The 27,929-nt window shown below is 56.3% G+C and overlaps 2 protein-coding genes across 16 annotated transcripts in view; one reads left to right on the top strand and one right to left on the bottom strand.

The window, feature by feature from the left end:
* Positions 1-11,440, top strand: part of HDLB (high density lipoprotein binding protein) — an 88,114-nt gene extending 76,674 nt beyond the window's left edge. For all 4 annotated transcript variants that reach the window (XM_011727756.2, XM_011727758.2, XM_011727757.2 and 1 more), the window contains exons 18-28: positions 73-294; positions 416-634; positions 1,446-1,584; positions 3,548-3,702; positions 4,641-4,745; positions 4,974-5,108; positions 6,335-6,478; positions 9,741-9,926; positions 10,378-10,494; positions 10,686-10,814; positions 10,967-11,440. In XM_011727756.2, the coding sequence (XP_011726058.1) occupies positions 73-294; positions 416-634; positions 1,446-1,584; positions 3,548-3,702; positions 4,641-4,745; positions 4,974-5,108; positions 6,335-6,478; positions 9,741-9,926; positions 10,378-10,494; positions 10,686-10,814; positions 10,967-11,053 (1,638 nt within the window). In that variant the 3' untranslated portion in view covers positions 11,054-11,440. The remainder of the gene's footprint in view (positions 1-72; positions 295-415; positions 635-1,445; positions 1,585-3,547; positions 3,703-4,640; positions 4,746-4,973; positions 5,109-6,334; positions 6,479-9,740; positions 9,927-10,377; positions 10,495-10,685; positions 10,815-10,966) is intronic.
* LOC105473766 (anoctamin 7) overlaps positions 633-27,929 on the bottom strand; it is a 56,262-nt gene continuing 28,965 nt past the window's right edge. For 4 of the 12 annotated variants that reach the window (XM_071073771.1, XM_071073773.1, XM_011727749.3 and 1 more), the window contains exons 19-25: positions 26,956-27,101; positions 24,992-25,197; positions 24,543-24,685; positions 18,114-18,204; positions 17,588-17,707; positions 17,414-17,464; positions 16,457-17,058 (exon numbers count right to left, since the gene is read on the bottom strand). In XM_071073771.1, the coding sequence (XP_070929872.1) occupies positions 17,044-17,058; positions 17,414-17,464; positions 17,588-17,707; positions 18,114-18,204; positions 24,543-24,685; positions 24,992-25,197; positions 26,956-27,101 (772 nt within the window). In that variant the 3' untranslated portion in view covers positions 16,457-17,043. The other 8 variants (XR_011610225.1, XM_071073772.1, XM_071073778.1 and 5 more) reach the window with 8 other exon arrangements.

Here is a 27,929-nt window from a genome sequence, read left to right as displayed (position 1 = left end):
GGCCCTCTTGTCTTCCTCACTGTGGTCCAGGCATGTGGTGTCAGGCTAACAGAGCGGGATTGGTTTCTGCAGCAAACCAAGAGTTTCACTGTTGACATCCGTGCCAAGCCAGAATACCACAAATTCCTCATCGGCAAGGGGGGCGGCAAAATTCGCAAGGTGCGTGACAGCACGGGAGCACGCGTCATCTTCCCCGCGGCTGAGGACAAGGACCAGGACCTAATCACCATCATTGGAAAGGAGGACGCCGTTCGAGAGGCACAGAAGGAGCTGGAGGCCTTGATCCAAAACCTGGTAGGGAGCGGGCCGTGGCAGCCGACTCTGCCGGGGCCGTGGTGGGGAGCGGGCCTCGGCGGCCAACTCTGCTGGGGCCGTGGTGGGGTGGCTTATCTTCCATCTCTTCTTAACACTGCAGGATAATGTGGTGGAAGACTCCATGCTGGTGGACCCCAAGCACCACCGCCACTTTGTCATCCGGAGAGGCCAGGTCTTGCGGGAGATTGCTGAAGAGTATGGCGGGGTGATGGTCAGCTTCCCACGCTCTGGCACACAGAGCGACAAAGTCACCCTCAAGGGCGCCAAGGACTGTGTGGAGGCAGCCAAGAAACGCATTCAGGAGATCATTGAGGACCTGGTAGGCACTTGGGTGCTCGGGGACGGGTTCTCAGCCCCCAGTGGCCACTCACCAAAGCCATGTATGGGTGTTCCCTCCACCCTGCAGGCAGGTGACTCCCTCGTACGGCCCCGGAAGGCTTCAGAAGGGGCTTTCAGGTGCTTGCTCTTCTTTCCTCAGCCTGTCTGGCCTCCTTCCTGATAGTTGGTGAGAATTCTGCCTGTGAGAAGCACTTTAAAAAAAAAAGAGAGAGAGAGAAGAAGAAGAAGTGGGGGGGGGGAGAAAGCAAGAGAAAGAAAGAAAATGCAGTCTGTAAGGGGTCAGAAAAAATGGAAATGCAGTCTGTGTAAGGGGCCAGCTCACTCCTCCCCTCTGTGAAGGAAAGAAAATCGATTTGAGGGCATCCACGTGAATCCACAGGAAGTCACGAGAAGACGTGGTCTTTTTCTAAAGCAGTCTTCAGAGAGTGTCCCCTCCAGGTCACTCACCTGCCAGGGCCTTGGATGCCCTTTCTCTGATAATCAAGTCCGTTGCATCCTCATGGAGTCAGAGGCTACCCCAGGAGGTCCCACTCCCTTGGCTGAATTGGCCACCCCCCAGGGACGGCAGCTGGCCTTCTGGGACACATTTCAGAGGAGGCCCACCCCCTTAGACCTGTCCTGCTATCTTCCCTCCTCCCTGCGCCTGGAGCCCTGGACTCAGGAGAAGGGGAGCATCTGTGCCAAGTGGCTGTAGAGGACAGGGAGGAAGGTGGTGTGAAGAGTTCTGTAAAACTGGTCCTAAGGAATTTAATCTTTGTTGTTTTCTTTTTTCTTTGTGTACCTCCCTCCAGGAAGCTCAGGTGACATTAGAATGTGCTATACCCCAGAAATTCCATCGATCTGTCATGGGCCCCAAAGGTTCCAGAATCCAGCAGATTACTCGGGATTTCAGTGTTCAAATTAAATTCCCAGACAGAGAGGAGAACCCAGGTGGGTCCCCCATTAGCCCTGTTCTGCTTGTTAATAGCGGTGCCTCCCACGTGAGAGGCGGAGCTGTCGCACATACTGGTGAGGCTCTTTCCTGTCTCTGCTGGAAAACCATCTGTGTAAGCCGGGGGCTTCCCGAGGTTTAGGGTCACTCCCTGGCCTTTAAAAGATGGACTATGTCAGTTACTGACAGAGTGACCAGGTGACCTTCACATGTGCTAGAAACACACAAGGTAGCGAGTCCCAAGGCAATGAGGAGCGTGCAGCCTCATCCTCGGGTGCCCCGAGTTCAGTCCCAGTGATTCTCATGATATCGTTGGGATCGCATGAGCCTGGTTGGAGAGCTTCCTCCTCCACACCTCCCTTCACTGTGGGGTGTCCCCTGTGAGGCAGGCAGCTGCTGCCTCTCGCTGGCCGGAGGGCACCATCCAAGTGGCTGGCAGTTCCTCTAGGAGGGCATTCAGCTCTCGGTACCCTGCTTGCCCCCAGCTCTGCTCATGCACCTGGTGGTGGGGAGGCGACCTGTGGGATGTGGGTGGGTTGCCGCTCTCTCACTTGCTCTGCATTCGTGAAACAAAAGGTCTGCTCTCCACTCTGTGTGTCAGGCTTGGCTGAGCTGTTTGGGCGGCAGGTGGCCCTGCAGCCTGCTGAGTTCACATAGCGTCATCTCTCTGGGCATCCAGGAAGCATGTCACACACAGCCATTCAAGCCCCTTTGTTTTCCTGAGAATACAGGCTGTTTTGAGTAGGAAACTAATAAACTCATACTGCACTCCATCTAGGTTTGACACTTCAGTGGTTATTTAAAACTTTAATTTTGATAGAATTTCACAGAATAGTAGACACGTCCTGATGTGTCACAGAACAGCGTAGACACGTCCTGAGTGTCACAGAACAGCGTAGACACGTCCTTATCATGTCACAGAACAGCGTAGACACGTCCTGATAAGGTTTCACAGAACAGCGTAGACACGTCCTGATCAAGTTTCACAGAATAGTGTAGACACATCCTGTGGCACCAGTTTCTTTTCTCAACTTCTCCCCTTTTACACACTTTTTTTTCTGAATGTAATTTTTAGACATGTCCCTTTATTCATGGTGGATATTTTCTTACAACAAGGACATTCTCTTGCATGGTTCTAGCACATTTATCGGAATCAGATCTAACATTATATAACAGTAGTATCTAACATGTTATCAGTATTCAAATTTGCCATTTTTTCTTCTTCAGAAATGCCTACTTCCCCCCACCCCGGGATCACCCTTGATTTTAGGCGGGCGTCTGTCTGGCCTCCTGCTCGTTTATTTACATCACACACTTCCTGGGTTCTGTCTTAGTGATAATTATTGTTGTGGTGTCTATTTTGGTACACATTGGTGTCCCAGCGTCGTCTGTGGGAGCCCCTCCAGCTGCCTTCTGTGTCCTGTTCACACACCCTTCACTCCTGGGGCTCTCGCTTCCTGGCATAAGGAGCTGGCGCAGGTTTACCTTGGCCTTGTCCTTTCTGTCTCCCCTAGACCTCTCACCCGCTTCCCACTGCCTCTCCCGGGTGGGGCTGCATGCTAGCCACCTTCCCTGATGAGCCCTGCCTCACAGTCAAGCCCTACATGTGCGGTGGGCCTGCCCTGTGTTCCTCCCATGAATTAACTCATCTGATCTCACTGAAGCCTCTGCAGTAGTTGCTGTTAGCTTCATTTTCAAGGTGGATAAGGGAGACACAGAGCTCACGGCCCCCCTGCAAAGCCTTCGGTGTCCCCCCAGGTCTGGGGGCCCCCTTTGAGGCTGCTGTGGGGACAGCCTATCTGCTCTCCCTGCCCAGACCAAGACCTCTTGAAGGACAGGAGTGGTCTCCCCTCCCTTTTACCACCCAGCACCCAGCAGGTGCCTCACAGACGTGTGCATCTGAATAAGGCATGGGGTCTCCTCCAGCAGCTGTGAGCTGCCCCCTTTCCCCTTTCTCTCTAGTTCACAGTGCAGAGCCAGTTGTCCAGGAGAATGGGGACGAAGCTGGGGAGGGGAGAGAGGCCAAAGATTCTGACCCTGGCTCTCCAAGGAGGTGTGACATCATTATCATCTCCGGCCGGAAAGAAAAGTGTGAGGCTGCCAAGGAAGCCCTGGAGGTATGTGTGTGTGTGCCCTCCTGCACCCCCGCCAAGGCCCAGTCAGCAGGCACCTGGGGAGAGGCGTGGCCTGGATGGGATGGGCGGTTGCCCAGTGGCAGTGGCAGTGGAGCTACCCATCTTGCTCCTACCATGTGCGCACGGGCTGTCTGGCTGTGCTCCTCAGCTGGACACAGAGTTTGGGGAGGCCACTTCCCTTCACCAGGCCTCCGGGTTCTGCAGCCGCTTTCTGGGACAGCTGGGGATCCGGCCTCTCAGGCCCGTGGTGGGTGTGGGGGCTGTGGAAGGGTCTCAGTTGCAGGGGTTTGAATGTGACCTCCAGTTGCAGTGTCTTCCCCCCATGTGAGTGGGGATCCTCAGGCCTAGCTCACGTGTGTGCAGTCAGTGTTGAGTGCCACCTGCACATTGGATGCTGCTCTCAGTGCTGCGCTGCCACAGCACAAAAATAGTTCTCACATTGCAGGGGAGAGACAAGCAGTCAACACAGATATATCCTGTGGCAAGTGATGGTAAATGCTGTGGCAAGAAAGAGCAGGTTCTGGAGGCGAAGGGCGGTGGGGGAGACAGGGCAGGGAAGGTAAGCAGCGGTCCGAGGGTCCCTCGTGACACCTCTTGGGTGTCGGTCAAAGTCATCCTGATGCCAAGGATGTGCCAGCAGTCAGGGCCTCTCTTCCTACGTGGGCCTGAAGGGGCTGCTGTAATTCAGGAGGGCAGGCTTCAGTGAAGGGTCTGGAAGTTTTGTCTGTCAGCGTTATCCTAATGCAAATCTTTTCCCATTCTTTTCTATTGGGTTCAAGGCCCTGGAGGCATGTCAGGTGGGGTACATTGCTGTTGTCAGAGGGCTGTTTGCTTTGTGTTTCATGGAGCCCCGTTGCTGAGCTTACAAGGTCACTCATCTCCCAGCTCCCATGGCCTAACCGTGACCATCCTCCATGCAGGCACTGGTCCCCGTCACCATCGAAGTAGAGGTGCCCTTTGACCTTCACCGTTACGTTATCGGGCAGAAAGGAAGTGGGATCCGCAAGATGATGGACGAGTTTGAGGTAGACCCCTTTCCCGGGAGGCCGTGTCACAGGAGCGGCCTGTCGCATCCTCTCCTGAGCGCCAGTGTCCGTCCTCAGCTTCTTGTTGACTCTGCCTCCTCCTGCTCGGATTGAGCACTGGCTTCCTTCATGGCGGGTGGGCTTCCCTCTCACTCCTGGGTCCCAGGGCCAATGGACTCCTCCTGTTCTCTGGGGTCCCAAACATCAAGTCAGCCCCTCTTCACGTAGGTGAACATACATGTCCCAGCACCTGAGCTGCAGTCTGACATCATCGCCATCACGGGCCTTGCTGCAAATCTGGACCGGGCCAAGGCTGGACTGCTGGAGCGTGTGAAGGAGCTACAGGCCGAGCAGGAGGACCGGGTGAGCAGGAGGTGGCCAGGGCGCTGCCTGGAGCCATGGTGCTCAGCTCTGGGCACATGTCAGAATCTAGGGGAGTTCTTCGAGATCCCAGAATCCCAGTTACATCTGGGTGGCTGGAGGTGAGACGCAGGCAGTGCCAGGATGCAGTCAGCATCCAGAGGTCTTGCTGTGGAACTAGCTAAGAGCATGGAACCTTTCTCTTTTTCATATAAAAGTGACAAAGTTGGACTTCTGTGTAAATTTGCAGTTCCTCTTACAACCAAATCAGAAGGTACCTCAGACCTACAGGAAAGGTCCGGGTTGCGAGAGACCCCCATGTAGTGAGGACGAGCGTCAGGGGACCCCCACTGACCTCTAGCACAGGGTGGTCAAAGGGCGAGTGACTTCCTGGTAAGCAGGGATGAAACCCCCAGCCTCTGGCAGGGCTGATGTTGGAGGATTGTGCGAGTGAGGCAGCGCTGCAGACGGGAAGGATTGTGCGAGTGAGGCAGCGCTGCAGACGGGAAGGATTGTGCGAGTGAGGCAGCGCTGCAGACGGGGAGGATTGTGCGAGTGAGGCAGCGCTGCAGACGGGGAGGATTGTGCGAGTGAGGCAGCGCTGCAGACGTGGAGCCAGCTTGCCCGGTGGGTGGTGGCTTGCTGAGGGGTTGGCTTTTCACTCCTCCCATCAGCACATCGAGTCTGGTGAATGGGGTGGAGCTCGTGAACCTCACACGGTCTCAGTGTACCCCTGCGTGGACTCCAGGTTCTGTCCTGCAGCCTAATCATACCTGTAGCCTTTGGGCCTGGGTGTTCAGGGGCTGTGGCTGCCCCCTCTTCTTGGTCTGCCTCTGCCCCAGCCCTAAAAAGATCCAGAGCATTTCTATGCATATCCATCAGACCCGTTTGACAAATGAGGAGGGTAGGGCCCCAAGCTCATCACACTGCCCGCTCTGTCAGTTCCCGAGTACGATCCTCGCAAGTGGCCGCAAGCCCTCTTTTGAAGGATTTATAGATCTCCTTGTGGAGCAGCCAAGTTCCCTGGTTCTCGCCATTAGCAGACAGTGGACGGTGGCAGGGGTCGGACCCGAGAAGCGGCAGACCATTCCGGACCATGGGTTACAGAACACTGCAGCCTCTCTGCTGTCCTGTGACCAGGGCAGAAGGGGGCATGGGGTCACGGTGGGTCAGCTTAAGACCAAAAAGCTCTGTGTTCTTTGCCTCATTCTCGCTCCTTTCATTTGTAGGCTTTAAGGAGTTTTAAGCTGAGTGTCACTGTAGACCCCAAATACCATCCCAAGATTATTGGGAGAAAGGGGGCAGTGATTACCCAGATCCGGCTGGAGCACGACGTGAACATCCAGTTTCCTGATAAGGATGATGGGAACCAGGTGAGAGCCTCGGAGCGCATCTGGGGCAGAAGCGCTTGTTGACCTTTGTCGTGACTTGGGAGCAGTAACCAGATGTGCCTAGATGGGGGTTCGAGGGCCAAGTTGAGAGTGGCGAGTCTCTGAGGACCTGATTCTGGCTTGAGGTTTGGGCTATGTCTTGGCACTTGCCGGATAGGTGCGGTCTCTGGCACCATGTATCATCTGGGGCCTGGGGCCTTTTCTCCTGTGTCGCCTTCTGGAAAATGAGCAGGAGCTCCAGCTGGGTCCTTGATCAGTGGTACCTCCAGGTGTAGCTCCGGGCCTCTCTGAGGCTCCCAAGGGCTCGGGGGCTCAGGTGGACGTTTCTCTGCAGCCGCGTCTGTAAACACCGTTGTGCTTGCCGGATGGTCCTTAGTAAACTCTTCTTGTTACTTCCTCCAAATTGCAGTGCCACCCCCCTGCCACTGGCTCTCATGGCCGCCTTGCCTCGCTCAGAACAAAATGAAAGGCAGCCTCATCCCCTCTCTGGGCTCTGCCACCTGGCATGCAGGGCAGCCCCACCCAACACCCCCATGTGTGTCTGGCTCCCTCTTGCATACACATGGCCTTCCCAGGCTTGGTCTTTCCTGGCATCCTGCCGGGGTGTCTGCTTCCTAGACGTGTCCAGCACAGCTTTGCCCACAGTGGGAGACTAGCAAGCCTTGGTGACCACGGTTGTGCTGGCAACCAGAAACAGTCAGCAGACCCTCTGGCAGCAAAGCCCCTCCCCGCCTCGCTCCCACTGCCTCTGGCAGCAAAGCCCCTCCCCGCCTCTCGCTCCCACTGCCTCTGGCGGCAAAGCCCCTCCACACCTCTCGCTCCCACTGCCTCTGGCGGCAAAGCCCCTCCCCGCCTCGCTCCCACTGTGGGCATGCTGCCCAGGGTTTCCGTGGCTTCACCTTCCCCTTCTTTCTCCCCAGCTTCTTGTTTCCTTTTGGATCTTTGAGTCACACACACCCCAGCCAGGCCAGGAGGGCCCACCTGCACCCTGCCTCCTCCGGCTCCCACATCCTTTTCTCTCTCCAAGTACATTTTTAAATTTCTAATCTTGATCTTAAGAGTTTAGCTCTTTTTTTTTTTTTTGAGAGAGTCTTGTTCTGTCGCCCGGCTGGAGTGTAGTGGCACAATCTCGGCTCACTGTAACCTCCACCTCCCAGGTTGAAGTGATTCTTGTGCTGCAACCTCCCAAGTAGCTGGGACTACAGCTGTGAGCCACCACTCCCAGCCCAGGAGTTCAACTCTTTTAAATCTCTCACCCTTATTGCCCTTTATTTCCCTCTACTATTCTATATAATTACCAATTTTAAGTCATTATAGGTGAGGTGCAGTGGCTCACACCGGTAATCCCAGCACTCTTGGAGGCTGAGGCGGGTGGATCACCTGAGGTCAGGAGTTCAAGGCCAACCTGACCAACATGGCGAAAGCCTGTCTCTCCTAAAAATACAAAAATTAGCCAGGGGCGGTGGCGTGCGCCTGTAATCCCAGCTACTTGGGAGGCTGAGACATAAGAATAGCTTGAACCCAGGAGGTGGAGGTTGCAGTAAGCTGAGATCACGCCATTGTGCTCCAGCCTGGGCGACAGAGCGAGACTCCATCTTTTAAAACAAGTCATTATTTAGCAGTTAGACTATTCTATCTAATACACCATGAGCCAAGTGGGGTGGAGCCGTCATTTCTTCAGGGCAGCTTTTTCCTGTGAGCTGTGCTTCTGTTCGTGAGGTTCTGTGCCTGGCAGCACGCAGGTGGTGCCTGAGGCTGTCAGCTCTGCTGGGCCGCGTGTGGGTGGGGCTGCTGCCTCCCGCTCTGGCATTTTGCTTCACTCTGGACAGAACCTTCTTGGGCTGCTGCTCTGTTGTCTCTAGGTTGGGGGCTCTGTCGCCCAGGCTGGAGTGCAGTGGCGCAATCTCGGCTGACTGCAACCTCCGCCTCCTGGGTTCACGCCATTCTCCTGCCTCAGCCTCCCGTGTAGCTGGGACCACAGGCGCCCGCCACCTCGCCCGGCTAGATTTTTTGTATTTTTAGTAGAGACGGGGTTTCACCGTGTTAGCCAGGATGGTCTCGATCTCCTGACCTTGTGATCGGCCCGTCTCGGCCTCCCAAAGTGCTGGGATTACAGGCGTGAGCCACTGCTCCCGGCCTAGGTTGGATCTTTCTGCTTGTTTCCTTCCCAGGCATTTGTCCCTGTCCTCTAGTCCTGTTGTGTGGTGGTGCTTCCGTGTTGTAGACGTGTTGTTTTCACCGATTGTGGGTTACAGGTGTTTTGTTACCACATTTCCTCTGTGCCCTGAACTGTCTGCTTGGTCTGCTCGTCTGCCATCCCAAGTCTGGTGGTGTCTCCTGTCCATTTGTATGGCCCACGGCAGGCCTGAGCCGGCGGGAGCTCTGAGGGAGGGCGGGCTCTCTGTGGAATGCCAGCCAGCCGGCCTCCAGCACAAAGATGCCTCCAGACTGTGGCCCACGTGGGCAAAGCAGCAGGAAGCTGAGGGGCTGGGGCTTTGTCCTTTTTTTTTTTTTTTTTTTTTTTTTTTTGAGATGGAGTCTTGCTCTGTCGCCCAGGCTGGAGCGCAGTGGCGCAGTCTCAGTTCACTGCAAGCTCCGCCTCCCGGGTTCATGCCATTCTCCTGCCTCAGTCTCCCAAGTAGCTGGGACTACAGGCGCCCGCCACCTCGCCCGGCTAGTTGCTAGTTTTTTGTATTTTTAATGGAGACGGGGTTTCACCGTGTTAGCCAGGACGGTCTCAATCTCCTGACCTCATGATCCGCCCGCCTCAGCCTCCCACAGTGCTGGGACTACAGGCGCTGCCACCTCGCCCGGCTAGTTTTTTGTATTTTTAGTAGAGACAGGGTTTCACCGTGTTAGCCAGGATGGTCTCGATCTCCTCACCTCCTGATCTGCCCACCTCGGCGTCCCACAGTGCTGGGATGACAGGCGTGAGCCACCGCGCCCGGCCGGGGCTTTGTCTCTGCCCCGCTGTCCTTGAGTCCAGAGTTCTTGCCTGTCAGTGCCTCTCCTTTGTCTTTGAGGACAAATGTCCTTTTTCGTCCTGTAATTCTCTGTCTTTCGGGTGGAGTCTGGGAAGAATCGGGAGCTGAGTGGACATTGGTAACTCTGTTTTACATCAGCTGTTATGTTGCTTCCACCTTCTCTCTCCTGAGCTGTTTTCCTTAGCAGGGGGGCTGGCTCTGGCCCCTGCCGGGAATCCCAGTGAGGCATCCCCTTTTCTGACTACTTTCTCCCTTTGTAGCCCCAGGACCAAATTACCATCACAGGGTACGAAAAGAACACAGAGGCTGCCAGGGACGCTATATTGAGAATTGTGGGTGAACTTGAGCAGATGGTTTCTGAGGACGTCCCGCTGGACCACCGTGTTCACGCCCGCATCATCGGTGCCCGCGGCAAAGCCATTCGCAAAATCATGGATGAATTCAAGGTGAGCCGGCTGGAAGCACAGTGGGTGAGAATCCCTCTCTCACCGGGGCGCCTGGCTGGCCAGAAGAAAGGGGAGGGCATGGCCTTCCCCTCAAGATGATGAGGCCACAACCCCAGGGCTGGCAGTGGAACTGTCCTCACGGACACCACAGGTCAGCGCAGGCGATGGCCTGTGTGAGGCATCCCCGTGACGGCTGCCTGGCGAGCTCCTCTGTGGGTGGGAATTTCATGCAAGAGCGTACAGTGCGTGCTGCGGCCCTCTGTCTGCTGTGAACAGGGTGCTCCTGAGACGCACCTAACTTGGTGTGGTGATGAGACTAACTTCAGAACAACTCTGAAACCAGATTTTAAAATGTTTGCTAACTCAGAAAATGCTTCACTAGAAACAGACACATAATTTTAACGCTTTTCCTCGCTCACAGCCCCTCATCTGCCGTTGTACCTCCTTCCAGGTGGACATTCGCTTCCCACAGAGCGGAGCCCCAGACCCCAACTGTGTCACTGTGACGGGGCTCCCAGAGAACGTGGAGGAGGCCATCGACCACATCCTCAACCTGGAGGAGGAATACGTGAGTCTGCCTGGGCCTTAGAGCCCGGAGGCACCCTGGCACGTCCACGGGCCTGAGGCCCAGCCAGGAGCTTCAGGGGACAAGAGAGCACTTGTGTTTCCAGAGGCAGGCGAGGTGCAGGGGTGAGCAGGCGGGCGGGATGCTGGGCGTGCTGGGCAGACTGACCCTGTCTTCCTGTCCTCTGCCTGCAGCTGGCCGACGTGGTGGACAGCGAGGTGCTGCAGGTGTACATGAAACCCCCGGCACACGAGGAGGCCAAGGCACCTTCCAGAGGCTTTGTGGTTCGGGACGCGCCCTGGACCGCCAGCAGCAGTGAGAAGGTCAGACGCGGGCTTCTGCCCTCCTGGGTCCCAGGGCGGGCGGGCGGCCGGCGGGCAGGCGGGCTCGGTGTCCCGAGGGTGGCAACTGCGTCGGAAGCTGCTTGCGAGTCGGGGAGCAACCCCTCCTGAAGCTGTGTCCTTTCTCTGCACAGGCTCCCGACATGAGCAGCTCTGAGGAATTTCCCAGCTTTGGGGCTCAGGTGGCTCCCAAGACCCTCCCTTGGGGCCCCAAACGATAATGATCAAAAAGCAGAAACCTCTCCAGCTGCTGACCCGAACCCAACCACACATGGTTTGTCTCAATCTGACCCAGCGGCTGGACCCTTCGTAAATTGTTGACGCTCTCCCCCCTTCCCGAGGTCTCACAGGGAGCCCAGTGCCTGGCTCTGCGTGCGGCCGCTCCTCCAGGCCTGGCTGTGCGCTGCCCACTCAGGACCTGCTCCACTGTTTAACACTAAACCAAGGTCATGAGCATTCGTGCTAAGATAACAGACTCCGGCTCCTGGTCCACCCGGCATGTCAGCCAGCACTCCGACCATCACCAGAGCTCCGCAGCTGTGGCTAGGATTCGACTTCCTGTGTCATGACCTCAGGAAATAAACGTCCTTGACTTTATAAAAGCCAAACGTTTGCCCTCTTCCTTTCCCACCTCCTGCCCATTTCCCGTGGTCCAGACCGTCCTGTTGGTGGAGTGCAGTCAGCCGCCTCCAGCTGCCAAAGCGCCTCAGCACAGGTGTCCGCAAGGAAGACCTGGCTCTGGACAGCAGGAGGGCGGGTTCCTGGAGCTGGGGGGTGACCTGAGAGGCAGAGGGTGACTTGGGTTCTCAAGCAGTCCTGATTTTACCTGCCGTGGGGTCTGAAAGCACCAAGGGTCCCTGCCCCTGCCTCCACTGCCAGACCCTCAGCCTAAGTCTGGTGAGTGGAGCCTGGAGGCAAGGCAGTAGGCACCATCTGGGTCCCCTGTGGCCGTCAGAGTGTCTGCTGTGATTGAGACGTGCACAGGATGGGGGAGGTAGGGCCTTACGCTTATCCTCAGTGGGGGCAGTTTGCCTTAGATGACAGCTAGGCTTTTCTTCACGCCACCTGCAGCCCCTGCCCGCCCCTGCCCTAGATGCCGTGTTCAGTTGCCTTCTTTCTACCTCAGCCGGCGTGGAGTGGTCTCTGCAGTTAGTGCCACCCCACACGCTCATCTCTTGAGACGTTTCTGGTGGTTGTGGGTTTCCCGTGGAGCTGGGGGTGGGCGCCATGTACCAAAGCTGGAGGCTGGCGCTTTCCCTCAGCACAGGTGGGTCAGCGGCCAGCAGGCCCATCCAGAGTGGGAGTGGGCACTCCCACCCCACCCACAGGCCGTCCAGATGTGCACGCCAGCCCATAGGAGCAGGTCCCGGGTGATTGGCAGTTTTCACGGTCCAGGGCCAAGAGACGATGGCATGGGGCCTGGAGCATGAGGTAGAGCAGAATGCAGACCACACCACTGGACGCCGAGAGCCCCTGCTCTCCGAGGGAGGCATCTGTGTCTTGCTGTGAGGGCCGAGGACGGGGCCCCAGTCTCTGGTTTTCTGGTCTTCCCATCCTTGTCTCTGTCCCCCACAGAGGTGACAGAGCTGCTGGCGAGTTGTCCCAGGTATTTGAGTTACAGAAAAGCTGACTGGCGCCCATCCATCTCCCAGCCCTTCCCTGGGGACAGTCGCTTCTGCCTTGACACCTCACCCCCAGTGTTTCTATCAATTGAATAACTCAAGCTTGGTCATCTTCAGACTCCGGAATTCCTGAGTAGACCCAGAACGGCTTAGCCCAAGTCTAGCTGCAGCTGCCTCGGCAAGTCCGCATTTGCTCAGGCAGCCCTAATCGGGCCTGTTCACAGGAATGGTAAATTGGATCGGAAGGAACATTTCCTCCAACTTCACAGGTTAGGGTGACCGTGGCTTAGGAAACGGAAGGAAAGCGAGGCACTTTTCCGCCTTTCCCGGGATCTGTCCCCTCCACCTCCACGGGGGAGGCCGCTGGGGGAGGGACTGCCACCTCGTCCCTATCTGCGTGAGTTCTGGAACTCTCCTGTTCGCTGCTTGCTTCCAGCTCCCTCCAGTCTCCATCCCAGCGGGTTCCTCCTCTGTCTTTTCTATAATGTCCTAAAACATCCGGCCCCTACGCCCCCAAAGGTAAATTTTAATTCTCCCCAAATTTTGCACATCTCTGTATGTCACTCGATGTCTCCGACGCAAGCCCTTTCCTACACTGTTTTGGCTTTTCTCTCTTTTCCTTTGGGGGGTGGTTGTAAGGGTGATGAAATGACGGCCCCCAGCCTGCCTCCCTGAAGCCTCTGCTGTCGGGAGAGCCCTGGGCAGGGATGAGGCTGGGGTGAGGCGTGTGTGTGCTTTTTCTCTTGTCGGATGTCTTCCATATTATCTGTTTCCATAGCTACAATCCATCCCTTGGCCTTAACTTTGGAATTTGGAGATTATATGCAAACATGTGTAAAGGCTCATGAATATGGATGACACTGGAATTTTATAAATTCTAAAATAAAACCCGAAACCAGATGTAGTGTGCTGGGACTCATTTTGTCATGCTGCCGCCTATGTGTTCCCTTTCTCGTCACCCTGGAGTGGTGACTGGCATCCGTGGGTAGTTTGTCTTTGGTGTGATTTTCTCAGCAGTTCTCAACACTGTGTTCAATGGCCCCTTGAGAGCCACATTAAGGGAGACTCAGGTGTGGTCATGGCAAGAGGGTGGCTGCCTGTCCCTGTCCTCTGGCCACCAGCCAGTCAGCAGCTGCCCTGCAGCCCTCCTCGTTGAGGGTGGACAACTGTCCTTGTGGAGCAGCACCTGCCACTCCCTTTCAGGACTCTTGCCAGCCTCAGTGGCATTCCTGGCACCCTGGACCCAGCTCATGAGTTATGAGGAGCTGAGTTAGGGGGTGGGGGTGCAGGCGGAGGCCTCGGCTGGAGGAGGAGGGAGGGGTGTTGAGTGGGAGGAGCCACCCCAGGCTCCTGAGTGGCAGGAGATAACCGGGAAGAGTCAAGAGGGAACTGGTGTCCCTGTTGCTGACTGGGCTGGTCCCCACCTGGGAAGACGGGTGTGGCAGCTCCTCTTAAAGCCAAACATGTTGGCGGGGCACAGTGGCTCATGCCTGTAATCCCAGCACTGTGGGAGGCAGAGACGGAGGATCACGAGGTCAGGAGATTGAGACCATCCTGGCTAACATGGTGAAATCCTGTCTCTACTAAAAATACAAAGTAGCAGGGCGTGGTGGGCACCTGTAGTCCCAGCTACTCGAGAGGCTGAGGCAGGAGAATGGTGTGAACCCAGGAGGTGGAGCTTGCAGTGAGCCGAGATCGCGCCCCTGCACTCCAGCCTGGGCCACAGAGTGAGACTCCGTCTCAAATTTTTTAAAAAAGCCAAACATGTTTACCCTGCCCCAGCAGTTCTGTTGGACCCTAAATATGCAAAACCCCCAGCAGAGCGCGCCCGCACCCACATCAGGGCACGCCCACACCCACGGCAGGGCACGCCCGCACCCACAGCAGAGCACGCCCGCACCCACGGCAGAGCACCCGCACCCCACATCAGGGCACGCCCGCACCCACGGCAGAGCACCCGCACCCACATCAGGGCACGCCCACACCCACGGCAGGGCACGACTGAAAATGACCCAAACCAAACATGAAGCAGCCCAGCAGCGAGGAGGGGCTGCCACGGATGCTGGGCACAGATGGAGCTCGCGCAGTGTCCCACGGCAGACGCCAGACAGCGTCCCCAGTCCCATCCCTGCTTGGTGGCCAAGGTGCTGGCTACTCTGGATGGGAGAGGGTCACAGGCAGGGTAGGGCACACGTGGGCATCGGGGCTGTGGATGGGAGAGGGTCACCGGGTAGGGCGCACGTGGGCATCAGGGCCATGGATGGGAGAGGGTCACCGGGTAGGGCACACGTGGGCATCGGGGCCATGGATGGGAGAGGGTCACCGGGTAGGGTGCATGTGGGCATTGGGGCCGTGGATGGGAGAGGGTCACCGGGTAGGGCGCATGTGGGCATCGGGGTCCTGGATGGGAGAGGGTCACAGGCAGGGTAGGGCGCATGTGGGCATCGGGTGATGTGAACTTGCCTCTGACCCACATGCTGGTTACAGGAGTTTGTTCACCTGGAAGCCTGTGTGACCTGAGCATTTTCTTACGTTTCAATAAATTCACCTTAAAACTTTGGAGTTTAAGACAGCAACAATAAAAAGCAACCAGCGGGAAGGAAGTACATGTGGGTTTGTAATCCGCACTCTGCTGAGAGCACACGTGGAATGGCTGAGCGGGGTCCCCGTCTGTGTAAAAGTTTCCGAGGTTCCCACCCCGGGGCCTGTGTGCTGTCCGCCACGCTCTGGCCGGTGGTGTCCAGCCTTGGAACCCCGTGAGCCCCTCATTCCTGCTGGAAGAGCCCTTACATGGAGGCAGAGCACAGTGCTCTTAAGAAGCAGGTGAACAAGTGGCAAATCCTAAAGAAATGCCACAAGCAAGCACGCTGCCCTCAGGCCAGGCATCGCTGCGGGTTAAACAGGACGCAGGTGAAGATGTTCAGAAGGAGGCCTTTTCTATGGAGTAAGTTTGGCAGTACTCATCAGAGCACATTAAAACCACATACTCTGGGCCAGGCGTGGTGGCTCACGCCTATAATCCCAGCACTTTGGGAGGCCGAGGCGGGCGCATCATGAGGTCAGGAGATGGAGACCATCCTGGCTAACACGGTGAAACCCCGTCTCCACTAAAAATACAAAAAAATTAGCCAGGTGTGGTGGCGGGAGCCTGTAGTCCCAGCTACTCAGGAGGCTGAGGCAAGAGAATTGCTTGAACCCGGGAGGCAGAGCTTGCAGTGAGCCAAGATCGCGCCACTGCAATCCAGCCTGGGCGACACAGCGAGACTCCGTCTCAAAAAAAAAAAAAAAAAAAAAAAAAAAAACATATTTTTTTTTCCCCTGAGACACAGTCTCACTCTGTCGCCCAGGCTGTAGTGCAGTGGCACGATCTCGGCTCACTGCAAGCTCTGCCTCCCAGGTTCAAGCAATTCTCTTGCCTCAGCCTCCTGAGTAGCTGGGACTACAGGCGCCCGCCACCACACCCAGAATAACTTTTGTATTTTTAGTAAAGACAGGGTTTCACCATGTTGGACAGGCTAGTCCCGAACTCCGGACCTCGTAATCCTCCCGCCTCGGCCTCCCAAAGTGCTGGGATTACAGTTGTAAGCCACCGCGACCGGCCAAAAACCACATACTCTTTTTGACACTTAAGTGCCACTTGCAGAACTCCAAGGAAATCAATACAGATGAGCACAGACCCATTTGTCAGCAAGGGGACGGTTACACTGGGAATGCTGTGGGGCGGCAACAGCCAGGGGAAGATTCATGTGGCTCCTCAGCACAGGGCAAAACCGCACGTCACGCTGCGATCCAGGGTGGAAAACAATTACGTACAAACACACAAACTTCTAGAGGAAGAGCCACCAGATGTTACAGGTATCCATGTTTCCTCCTCTCATTCCAAAACCTCCCCCATTTGGGTGCTTGCTGTGTACTACGCCCCGAGGAACAGAGAGAAAAACAGCAAGCGGGGCCCTGGGCCAGGGGCCAGGAGCTGGGAGAGGGAGGGAAGTCGGGCAAGGATCAAAAGGACACATTTAATTGCCATAGAAGACAAAGACACACTGTCAGAGGCTGCCTATGGTGGCTAGGGGGCAAGAGGAACCTGATTCAAGAAACAAGCATCCAGAGGACCCAGATAATTGGGAATGGAGGGAGGGGGTGAACGGACCCTTGCTGTGGCCCGGGACACAGAGGTGCAGGGTCTGAGAGCTGGGGCATGTGGGTGATGTCCCTGCGCGGACAGGGCAGGAAGAGGCGGGTGGGTCCAGAGGACCCGAGGGAGATAGGCCCTGTGCTCTGCAACATTCGAAGGTCAGCAGGTGTAAGAGGAGCGGGTGATGCGGCCAGGGGCGGCGAGGACCACAAAGCCCACCGGCCTGATGAGAACTGTCGTGTCCAGGGGTCTGGGGAGGCCACCGAGGGACAGGGGGCCTTGGGTGCAGGGGCCCCTTGGGCTTATGTCTGGGAACGGGAAACAAAGAGGGCCTTGTGAGCTGACAGTCCCTCCCTGCTGGGGAAGGAGTGACAGGTGCTCTCAGGAGAGAAGCTGGCGCTGGGGGGAAGCAGGCAATGTGCCCAGAGATGAGGGCACGACAGCAGCCAGCGGTTCACACAGCCATTGCCTGAGGGAAGAGGAGAAGGACACGGTTCACAGGGCTCAGCAGGGGCCGCTCCCCTAAGGGCCACCAGATGTCCTTCCAGGCGTCACTGCCGCAGCTGGCTGGCTTTGGGAACCCTGAAGGGTGTCCAGTGGGGGCTGAGCTGGGGAGAGGGTTGGGGGCAGGGACAAGCCAGACTAGGGCCAGGAGCAGGCCATGGCCACAAGGCACAGTGGGCAGCTGGGCAGGGCCCTGTGACCTCAGGAAGTGCACGGGGCAGGAGTGCACGGGGCAGGGGTGCACGGGGCAGGAGTGCACGGGGCAGGAGTGCACGGGGCAGGGGTGCACGGGGCAGGGGCCTGGCTGCTCCCAGACTTGCCTCTGAGCCCTGGTGCTGCTCATCCTTTGCTCCGTTTGTTCCAAAAAGAGCCTGTCGCCAAGAAAGGGCAGCAAGAGGAAGAGGGATGTGACTCTGTGTCCGGAGGTGCAGCAGCCACTGACAAGGACAGGGAGAGGGCTGGGGGGAGGGCCAAGACTGGGCTGTGCAGTTCACCTCGTTCTCAGCCAGCGCCTGCTTAGCCAGGTAGTACTCCCGCTTCACTTTGATCCCCACAGACTCTGGGATGTCAGGCACCAGGAGGTCCAGGAGCCGGCCGATGGAGAAAACCACATGCTGGGAGCAGAGGAAGGTACTCACCCCACCCAAACGCCCAGAGTGGCCTTCACAGGCCCAGGCAGGCCAGGGCTCCAGCACCTGCTCCCAGCTGTGGGTGGAGCTAGAAAGCAGCTGTGCAAGAAAAGGAACCCCAGAAGGGGCAGAGGCCACCCCAGCTTTTGTGGCCCTGGAGCTCCTGTGGAGACACCCACAATGCCCAGGCACGCATGTCCACACCACAACCCAGGTTTGAGGCCAGGCAGGGAAAACGCAGGTGCAGAGAAGAGCTCTGATTTGACCAAGATGACAAGATGACACAGCAGGAAGTGATCGCAGCGACCCCTCACCACGTGCTCGAATTAGGCAAAGCACAGGGTGGGGGCGTCATGCCATGGATGGGAGAACCAGCAGGTGCCCCGGCTACCTCAAACACAATGACGAAGGCCAGGCGGATGGCAAGAAGATTCCAGTAGGTCTGGGAATAATGCCCATCGTCATCCCGGAAAGCCCGATACCTGCAGCAGACACAGGACTCAGTAGGTGGAGCCAGGGCGGAGCGCTGGCTGGGCAGGGGCCTCTGGAATTAGCCTGTCTCCCCTTTTCCCGCCGTTTCCCTCTCAGATCCCATGTTCCAGTCCTGGCTCTTCATCGAGGGTGCCTGGAATGGGGGTTATCCCCAAACAGGACACTCTGACGATACCTGTGACCGGTGGGTGCCAGAGGCAAATGTGCTGGACATTGGGCTAAACTGGACCCCCTCCCAGTGGAAACGCTTCATTTTCTAGCAGATGTGACAGGCCAGTCAGTCTGTGCTTCTATGGATGACGTCAGTCTACTTATAGGGTGAAAACGCGCCGCCTGCTGGCCTCTGTGAGATCAGCACCTGCTCAGACTGTCCCTGCCCGCAGGGCCCTCCCTCCCTAGCATAAGCCACCCTCGGCTTCACTTGCTATTTCAGACTCTGACATCTTCCTGTGTCTCTGTCACATGGTCAAGATGTGACATTCCATTTTCTTTTCTTTTTTTTTGAGACGGAGTCTCACTCTGTCGCCCAGGCTGGAGTGCAGTGGTGCGATCTTGGCTCACTGCAAGCTCCGCCTCCCGGGTTCACGCCATTCTCCTGCCTCAGCCTCCCGAGTAGCTGGGACTACAGGCGCCCGCCACCATGCCCAGCTAGTTTTTTGTATTTTTAGTAGAGATGGGGTTTCACCGAATTAGCCAGGGGGGGTCTCGATCTCCTGACCTTGTGATCTGCCCACCTCGGCCTCCCAAAGTGCTGGGATTACAGGCGTGAGCCACCGCGCCCGGCCCCATTTTCTAATATAAAGTTACATGTTGCACTCCATGAAAACCATTACCAGGACCAACTTTGTAGGAAAAGAAAAAAAAAAAAAGAAGAACCAAATATTGAAAGTTAAAAATAAAAATCCCTCAAATGAATGGGATGAACTTTTAAGTGGCTAGACACAGCAGAAGAGAGACTGGGGACGGAGAGACAGTGACGATGAGACCACCCTGCAGGCAACATAGCATAGTCGCCACCGGGGGAAGTGGGCCACAGCCCAGTGGGAGTCCCGATGACAGTGGACGAGCAGAGAAGCTTCGCTGGAAGGAGTAAGATGGAGACATTTCCAGAACTAAACAAAGACGTAACTCTTTCAGCTGGGCGTGGTGGCTCACGCCTGTAATCCCAGCACTCTATTTATTTATTTATTTATTTATGAGATGGAATCTTGCTCTGTTGCCCAGGCTGGAGTGCAGTGATCTCAGCTCACTGCAACCTCCGCCTCCTGGGTTCAAGTGATTCTCCTGCCTCAACCTCCTGAGCAGCTGGACTACAGGCCCGTGCCACAAGGCACAGCTAATTTTTTATAATTTTAATGGAGACGCGGTTTCACCACGTTAGCCAGGGTGGTCTCAATCTGCCGGCCTCAGCCTCCCAAAGTTCTGGGATTACAGTCATAAGCCCTCGCACCTGGCCATCCCAGTGCTTCAGAAGGCTGAGGCAGGTGGATCACTTGCGGTCAGGAGTTCGAAACTAGCCTGGCCAACATGGTGAAACCTCCGTCTCTACTAAAAATACAAAAGAGTAGCTGGGGGTGGTGGCAGGCACCTGTAATCCCAGCTACTCGGGAGGCTGAGGCAGGAGAATCGCTTGAACCTGGGAGGTGGAGGTCACAGTGAGTCGAGATCAGGCCACTGCACTCCAGCCTGGGCAACAAGAGCGAAACTCCCTCTCAAAAGAAAAAAAAAAGAAATAATCCCTTCCCTAGGCCAACTGCAGTGGCTCAACACTTTGGGAAGCCGAGGGGGCTGATCACCTAAGGTTCAGAGTTCGAGACCAACCAATGTGGTGAAACCTTCGCCTCTACAAAAAATACAAAAAAAAAAAAGTTATCTGGGTGTGGTAGTGTATGCCTGCAATCCCAGCTACTTAGGAGGCTGATGCACAAGAATCACTTGAACCGGGAAGCGGGAAGCGGAGGTTGCAGTGAGCCCAGATCATGCCACTGCACTCCAGCCTGGGCGACAGAGCGAGACTCCGTCTCAAAAAAAAAAAAAAAAATTGCCGGGTACGGTGGCTCACACAAGGTCAGGTGGATCACAAGATCAGGAGATCGAGACCAGCCTTGCTGATACGGTGACACCCCATCTCTACTAAAAATACAAAAAATTAGCCGGGCGCGGTGGCAGGCGCCTGTAGTCCCAGCTACTCGGGAGGCGGAGGCAGGAGAATGGCGTGAGCCCGGGAGGCGGAGCTTGCAGTGAGCCGAGATCGTGACTGCACTCCAGCCTGGGCGACACAGCGAGACGTTGTCTCCAAAAAAAAAAAAAAAGAAAGAAAGAAAGAAAGAAAATATGACAGGCGCGGTGGCTCAGGCCTGTAATCCCAGCACATTGGGAGGCTGAGGTGGGCAGATCACCTGAAGTCAGGAGTTCAAGACCAGCTTTGCCAACATGGTGAACCCTCATCTCTACTAAATACGCAAATAGGAGCCAGGCGTGGTGGTGGATGCCTGTAATCCCAGTTACTCGGGAGGATGAGGCAGGAGAATCGCTTGAACCCAGGAGGCGGAGCTTGCAGTGAGCCAAGATCGCACCACTGCACTCCAGCCTGGGCAGCAGAGCGAGACTCCGTCTCTATAAATAAATAAATAAATAAATAAATAAATAAATCATTTCCCTTGATTTGTTTCAGCAGCAAGCATCTGTCAAGGTATTGCTTTCGCTTTTTTTTTTTTTTGGAAACAGAGTCTCATTCTGTTGCCCAGGCTGGACGGTGACGTGCTCTCAGCTCACTGCAACCTCCACCTGCTGAGTTGAAATGATCCTCCTGCTCCAGCCTCCAGAGCAGCTGAGATTACAGGCGTGAACCGCCACACCCAGGTGTTTTGTTTTGTTTTGTTTTTGGGATGGAGTCTCTCTCTATCGCCCAGGCTGCAATGCAGTGCAGTGCACTCGGCTCATTGCAAGCTCCGCCTCCCTGGTTCATGCTATTCTCCCGCCTCAGCCTCCCAAGCAGCTGGGACTACAGGCGCCCGCCACCACACCCAGCTAATTTTTGTATTTTTAGTATAGACGGGGTTTCACCGTGCTAACCAGGATGGTCTCCATCTCCTGACCTCATGATCAACCCGCCTCAGCCTCCCAAAGTGCTGGGATTACAGGTGTGAGCCACCGCATCCGCCTTTTTTTGTATTTTTAACAGAGATGGAGGTTTCACCATGTTGGTCAGGCTGGTCTCGAACTCCTGACCTCAAATGATCCACCTGCTTCAGCCTCCCAAAGTGCTGGGATAACAGGCATGAGCCACCATGCCAGCCAAAATTCTTTGTTTAAGAGATAGTCTCTGTCTCTGTCACCCAGGCTGGAGTGCACTGGCATGATCACAGCTCACTGCAGCCCTGACCTCCCAGGCTCAAGCAATCCTCCTACCTCAGCCTCCCAAGTAGCTGGGATTACAGGTGCATGCCTCCAAGCCCAGCTAATTTTTTTTATTGAGGTCTCACCATGTTGCCCAGGCTGGTCTCAAACTCCTGGGCTCAAGCAGCCTTCCCAACTCAGCCACCTAAAGTGTTGGGATTACAGAAAACATTTTTCTTTTTTTTTTTTTTTTTTTTTTGAGACAGAGTCTCACTCTGTTGCCCAGGCTGGAGTGCAGTGGCACAATCTTAGCTCACTGCAACCTTCGCCTCCTGGGTTCACGTCATTCTCCTGCCTCAGCCTCCCGAGTAGCTGGGACTACAGGCGTTCGCCACTATGCCCGGCTAATTTTTTTGTATTTTTAGTAGAGACGGGGTTTCACCGTTTTAGCCAGGGTGGTCTTGATCTCCTGACCTCGTGATCCGCCCGTCTCGGCCTCCCAAAGTGCTAGGATTACAGGTGTGAGTCAGCCTCCCAAGTACGTGGGATTATAGGCATGTGCTACCACACCCAGATAATTTGTGTGTGTGCATGTAGGTTTTTTTTTTTTAGATGGAGTCTTGCTCTGTCACCCAGGCTGGAGTGCAGTGGCGTGATTGTGGCTCACTGCAAGCTCTGCCTCCCAGATTCACGCCATTCTCCTGCCTCAGCCTCCTGAGTAGCTGGGACTACAGGCGCCCGCCACCACGCCCAGCTAATTTTTTGTATTTTTAGTAGAGACGGGGTTTCACCATGTTAGCCAGGATGGTCTCGATCTCCTGACCTTGTGATCTGCCCGCCAGTGCCTCCCAAAGTGCTGGGATTACTGGCTTGAGCCACCGCACCGAGCCCATGTGTGTAGTTTTAGTAGAGATGGGGGTTTCACCATGTTGGCCAAGCTAGTCTCCAGCTCCTGGCCTCATGTGATCCATCCGCCTAGGACTCCCAAAGTGCTGGGATTATAGGCATTAGGTACCATGCCAAGCCAGAAAAATTCTTAAATGCTATAAATGCTTCCAATCAGAAAAGCCAAGTCACAAAAGAATAATATTTCCAAAGAACAGAGAGAAAATAACTGAACCTATACTTTTTTTTTTTTTTTTTTTTTTTGAGACAGAGTCTCGCTCTGTCGCCCAGGCTGGAGTGCAGTGGCGCGATCTCGGCTCACTGCAAGCTCCGCCTCCCGGGTTCACGCCATTCTCCTGCCTCAGCCTCCCGAGTAGCTGGGACTACAGGCGCCCACAACTGCGCCCGGCTAATTTTTTGTATTTTTAGTAGAGACGGGGTTTCACTGTGGTCTCGATCTCCTGACCTTGTGATCCGCCCGCCTCGGCCTCCCAAAGTGCTGGGATTACAGGCGTGAGCCACCGCGCCCGGCCTGAACCTATACTTTTATACCCGCTATTTGAAGGACAAAAATGCATGGAGATATTATCATACATATGCATGATACATATCTCTATGCAGACATATGTGTATGCATTTTTGCATATGAAGAGCCCACCAACCACACGCCTTTTCTGAAATAATTTTTTGTTTGTTTGTTTTGAGACGGAGTCTCGCTCTCTCGCCTAGGCTGGAGTGCAGTGGCAAGATCTCGGCTCACTGCAAGGTTCACCCCATTCTCCTGTCTCAGCCTCCCGAATAGTTGGGACTACAGGCACCCGCCACCACGCCCGGCTAATTTTTTGTATTTTTAGTGGAGACGGGGTTTCACGGTGTTAGCCAGGATGGTCTCGATCTGCTGACCTTGTGATCCGCCCACCTCAGCCTCCCAAAGTGCTGGGATAACAGGCGTGAGCCACCGCGCCCGGCCTGAAAGAATTATTAAAGGATATACCTCAGCAAGAAAAAAAAAAACCTCAGGGAAGACAATACATAAGAAATTAACCACATAAGTTAAAATACACAAATAAATTTGATGAACAGATGACTGAAAATGTTTTTTCATGTGTGTTTTTAACAGTAAAGCTAAAACTCCATGGAACAATAATAAGATGGAGAGAGTGGTGCTCACTAGGTGGTAAGGCATGTGAAGATCCTAGTCATACACAGAGAGAGGAAACAAAACTGAATTCATTCAGGCTTCGTTAGGATTATATATACTTAAAAATGTGTGCTGGCTGGGTGTGGTGGCCTGTGCCTGTAATCCCCGTGCTTTGAGAGGCCAGCACATTGCTTGAGGCCAGGAGTTTGAGACTAGCCTGGGTAACGTAACAGAGAGAGACTCCCCCACTTAAAAAAAAAAAAAAAAAAAGGCCAGGCCTGGGGGCACATGCCTATAGTTCTGGCTACTCAGGAGGCTGAGATGGGAGGATTGCTTGAGCCCAGGAATCCTAGGGTGCACTGAGCTATAATTGTGGCACTGCATTCTAGCACGGGATACAGACCCAGTCTCTAAAAAAAAGAAAAAGAAAAAAGAATGTATGCTAAACATATGAGTAACCCGTAAAATAACAGAAATATATGCCATCAGTTCCAAATAAGCAAAAGCAAAAAAAAAAAAAAAAACCAGAACACTTTTACCCATCCACCAGAAGTCAGGAGAGGAGGAATAAAAAGGATCAAGAATAAAAGGAAAAAGTAAGTATCCATTAAGAAGAGATAACAAGTACGAATTCATATGCAACTAAAAAGTTCAAAATACATAGAGCAAAACCTGAGACCTACATGAAAAAACTGGTAATTCTATGGTTTCGTAATTTCACCTAGAACCAGCAATTCACCTAGAACCCACGACTTGCCCTTCAGCCCCGCAAAGCTCTGTCCTTTCCCGCGGGGAACGTCCCCCCAGCCCCCGCCCAGGGCGCCCGCAACTCCCTCCCTCCGCCCCCCGGCGTCGCCCCGCGGCGCCCGCCCCTCCTGGCTCCCACCGCCGCACCCCTACCCCGCCCGGGCCCCTCCGCCTCGTCCTCGTGCGCCCGCGGCCCCCAGCCCGGCGAGGGCTCACCTGCACGTGCGGTTGTGCGCCGCGGAGAACGAGGGCGGGGCGCGCGCCAGCGTGAAGTTGACGAAGCCGCGCAGGTCGTGGGCGCGGGTCCACTGGTAGTAGGCGCGCGGCAGGAAGTCGGACGAGAAGGCCAGGAGGAAGGCCTGGGCGGCGGAGGGGTCAGTGCGGGGCAGCCTCCGCTCCGTCCCCGCTGACCTCGCCCCCGCGCGCCCCTGCTTCATCCCCGCGCGCCCCCGCTGACCCCGTCCCCGCTCCGTCCCCGCGCGCCCCCGCTGACCCCGCCCCCGCCCCCGCGCTCCCCCGCTGACCGCGCCCCCGCTCCGCCCCCGCTGCCGCGCGCCCCCGCTGACCCCGCCCCCGCCGCCCCCGCCCCTGCGCGACCCCGCCCCCGCCCGCGCCCTTCCCCGCTGACCCCGCCCCCGCCGACCCCGCCCCCGCCCGCGCCTCACGTTGCTGGTGACCGCCAGGTGCGTGATGCCCGCCAGGATGTGGAACCAGATGCCGATGTCCTGGGCGCGCTCGGCCACCGGGCGCCGGTACTCGCAGACGAACTTGCGCGCGTCCAGGCGGATCTCCACCCAGTTGTTGAGCAGAGCGAAGAGCGGCGCGAGCGGACAGGCGGCCACGAAGATGGTGACGAAGCCGAACTGCAGCACTGCGGGGCGGGGGGCACGGCCGGGCTCTCCCACCGTCCGCCCTCAGCCCTCAGCCCTCGGGACGCGCCCCCCGCGGAGGACCGGCCAGTCCACGTGGTGCCGCCGCCCCATCGCGGCTCATCCCCCTCCTGCTGGTCTCGTTCGTCCTGGACCGCGCAGCGCCAGGGCCATCGCCCCTGACCGGCCCCAGGCCGGCCGTCCTGCCCTGAGCTCCGTGTTTCCGGCTGGTCACGGGCCTTCCCCGGCTGGGTGAGTTCATGGACTAACTCGGGGCGGGCGTGGGAGCAGAAACCTGCTTCTGATTTTACAACCGGCTTCTCCACTCGCCCCTCAGGGGAGCTGTTAGGAGATGGCTCTTTGGAAGGGGTTCCTGGGTCTTCGTCCAGAATTACTAGTGAGATCACTGGGGTCCAGGGTCCAGTGGTGGAGGGTCAGGGCGTCCACTCCTCGCCCTGGGAACTGCCTGCTCCCTTTCCACAGAAGCCGCCGCTGCGCTGGGGAGCTCCAGGCCGTGCTGGCTCACATGCCCTCTTCATAGGTTAAGAGCTGCCTGCCAGGCACAGTGTCTCAGGCTTGTAATCCCCAGCACTTTGGGAGGCTGAGGCGGGTGGATCACCTGAGGTCAGGAGTTTGAGACCAGCCTGGCCAATACGGTGAAACCCCGTCTGTACTAAAAATACAAAATTAGCTGGACGTGGTGGTGGGCACCTGTAATCCCAGCTACTCGGGAGGCTGAGGCAGGAGAATTGCTTGAACCTGGGAGGTAGAGGTCGGAGTGAGCCGAGATGGTGCCACTGCACTCCAGCCTGGGCGACAGAGGGAGACTGCCTCTCAAAAAACAAAACAAAAACAGGCCCTGCACAGTGGCTCATGCCTGTAATCCCAGCACTTCGGGAAGCCGAGGCGGGCAGATCGTGAGGTCAGGAGATCAGGACTGTCCTGGCTAATACGGTGAAACCCCGTCTCTAATGAAAATACAAAAAAATAGCCGGGTGTGGTGGCGGGCGCCTGTAGTCCCAGCTACTCAGGAGGCTGAGGCAGGAGAATGGCGTGAACCCGGGAGGCGAAGCTTGCAGTGAGCCGAGATTGCACCATTGCACTCCAGCCTGGGTGACAGAGCGAGGCTCCATCTTAAAAAAACAAAAAACAAAAACAAAACAAAACAAAAATATTGCCTGATGATTCCTTCTCCCTTTGTCAACTCAGAGTCAGACCCTGCGCTGCAGGGACAGCACAGGTGGTGCAGACCCGGCCTCTAGAGTGCACCACCTGTGCAGGCAATGAGCCACTGGTACTGTCCACCACCTGTCAAGGTGACAGTTGTGGGTCCACAAATAGCGTGGGCATTGAGGAGATTTCTGGGGACATCGGCTCTCCAGGCCGCTGCCTGGCAGTGTGGCTTCACCCTTGGAGGGCTTCTGTCAGCCCCCAGGGCCTGCTCTCCTAATTCTTTCCTTGCTCTGGCCCATGCTTTCTAGGTCCAGGGACCCTAGGGGAGCTCCGCAACAACCCTGGGGGCCTCCTCCCTGTGCCAGTGCCCCTCTGTCCTCAGCCAACCCTCCTGGGCACTCTCAGGGGAAAAGAATTCCTTTCTGGATTCTCCACAGGCCCCACCCTCTGTCCCCACCCCACCACCACAGCACATTTCAGGGTAGATGTAGACAGACGAATGTCAGGCTGGGAGGTCCCTGAGCAGAGTGGCTGCCCATCCCTGCCCACGGCGCCAGCTACTGCCGCAGCTGCTAACGGGCTCCTACCCATTTCCAGGTACTCGTCGAACAGACCCTCACAGGGCACAAGCTCATAGTCGGCCTCCCAGGGCTCCTGGCTAGCCCCTGGAGAAGCTCCGGCCTTCCTCTTCTTGGAGCAAAGCCGGAACTTCTGCCACCAGCCCTTTAGCTTCCTGGGGATGGGAATACAGGAAAATGGCCTTTGATCCATGGTGGGTCTCAGTGACTGCTATAGTCCTAGGGAAGATGTGGCCAGGACAAGCCTGTTGCTTTGCAATTCAAGGCAGCAGGGAGGGGTGGGGTCTAGGGCCCGAGGGCTGGACACAGTGAGAGCCAACACTTTTGCAGATCGGACTCAGTGAAAGCGTCTGTGTCTGTTGGTCAGATGCAGAGGGGCCGTCCACCCTCCCAGCCCCCTGCATTGTTCCTTAAGGCTTTAGGGGTAATCGGCTCCTCCCAGAATTGCAAAGCAGTGCCCAAGAGCTCTGCCAAGGTTGGGAGGGAGTGGACGAGGACCACTGTTGTGTCCCAGGGAAAGCAGATGTCATGGAGGCCCACGGGTTGGGTTCATCCTACAGGGGGCGTGTGTGTATGTTGCCTTATCACACTGTCACTCGTCCCCGCCCTGCTCCTGCCAGGCACGGAGCTCCACCCTGCACCTTATGGTCTTGTGGTTTCACAGCACCAATAGTCAGAGGCAGGGCTGCCTCTCGGGTTGTGGCGTGGCCACCATCTCCCAACGGCTATTTGTGGTGGCCCAGAAAAGGCAGTGCTGATTTGGGCGCTGTCCTCTGTGGGGAGATCAGGTGTTGAGGGGGCTCTGGGAGGGCGCTCAGATCAGTCTGGCCTTGAGCAGGAGGAAAGGCCCTGGGCAGCCTCTGTGAAGGGCTCTGGCTTGAGAGGGGGACCCCGTTGCCTTGATGGGGGCCACAGTGCCTGCCAGTAGAGGTGGCACTAAGGAGATGGGAGCCTTGTGGTCAGGATGTGCCTGGCAAGGGCAT

The sequence above is a fragment of the Macaca nemestrina genome, chromosome 11 (assembly GCF_043159975.1).
Source record: "Macaca nemestrina isolate mMacNem1 chromosome 11, mMacNem.hap1, whole genome shotgun sequence".
Lineage (NCBI taxonomy): Eukaryota > Metazoa > Chordata > Mammalia > Primates > Cercopithecidae > Macaca > Macaca nemestrina.
This window is presented reverse-complemented; position numbering and strand designations above follow the sequence as displayed.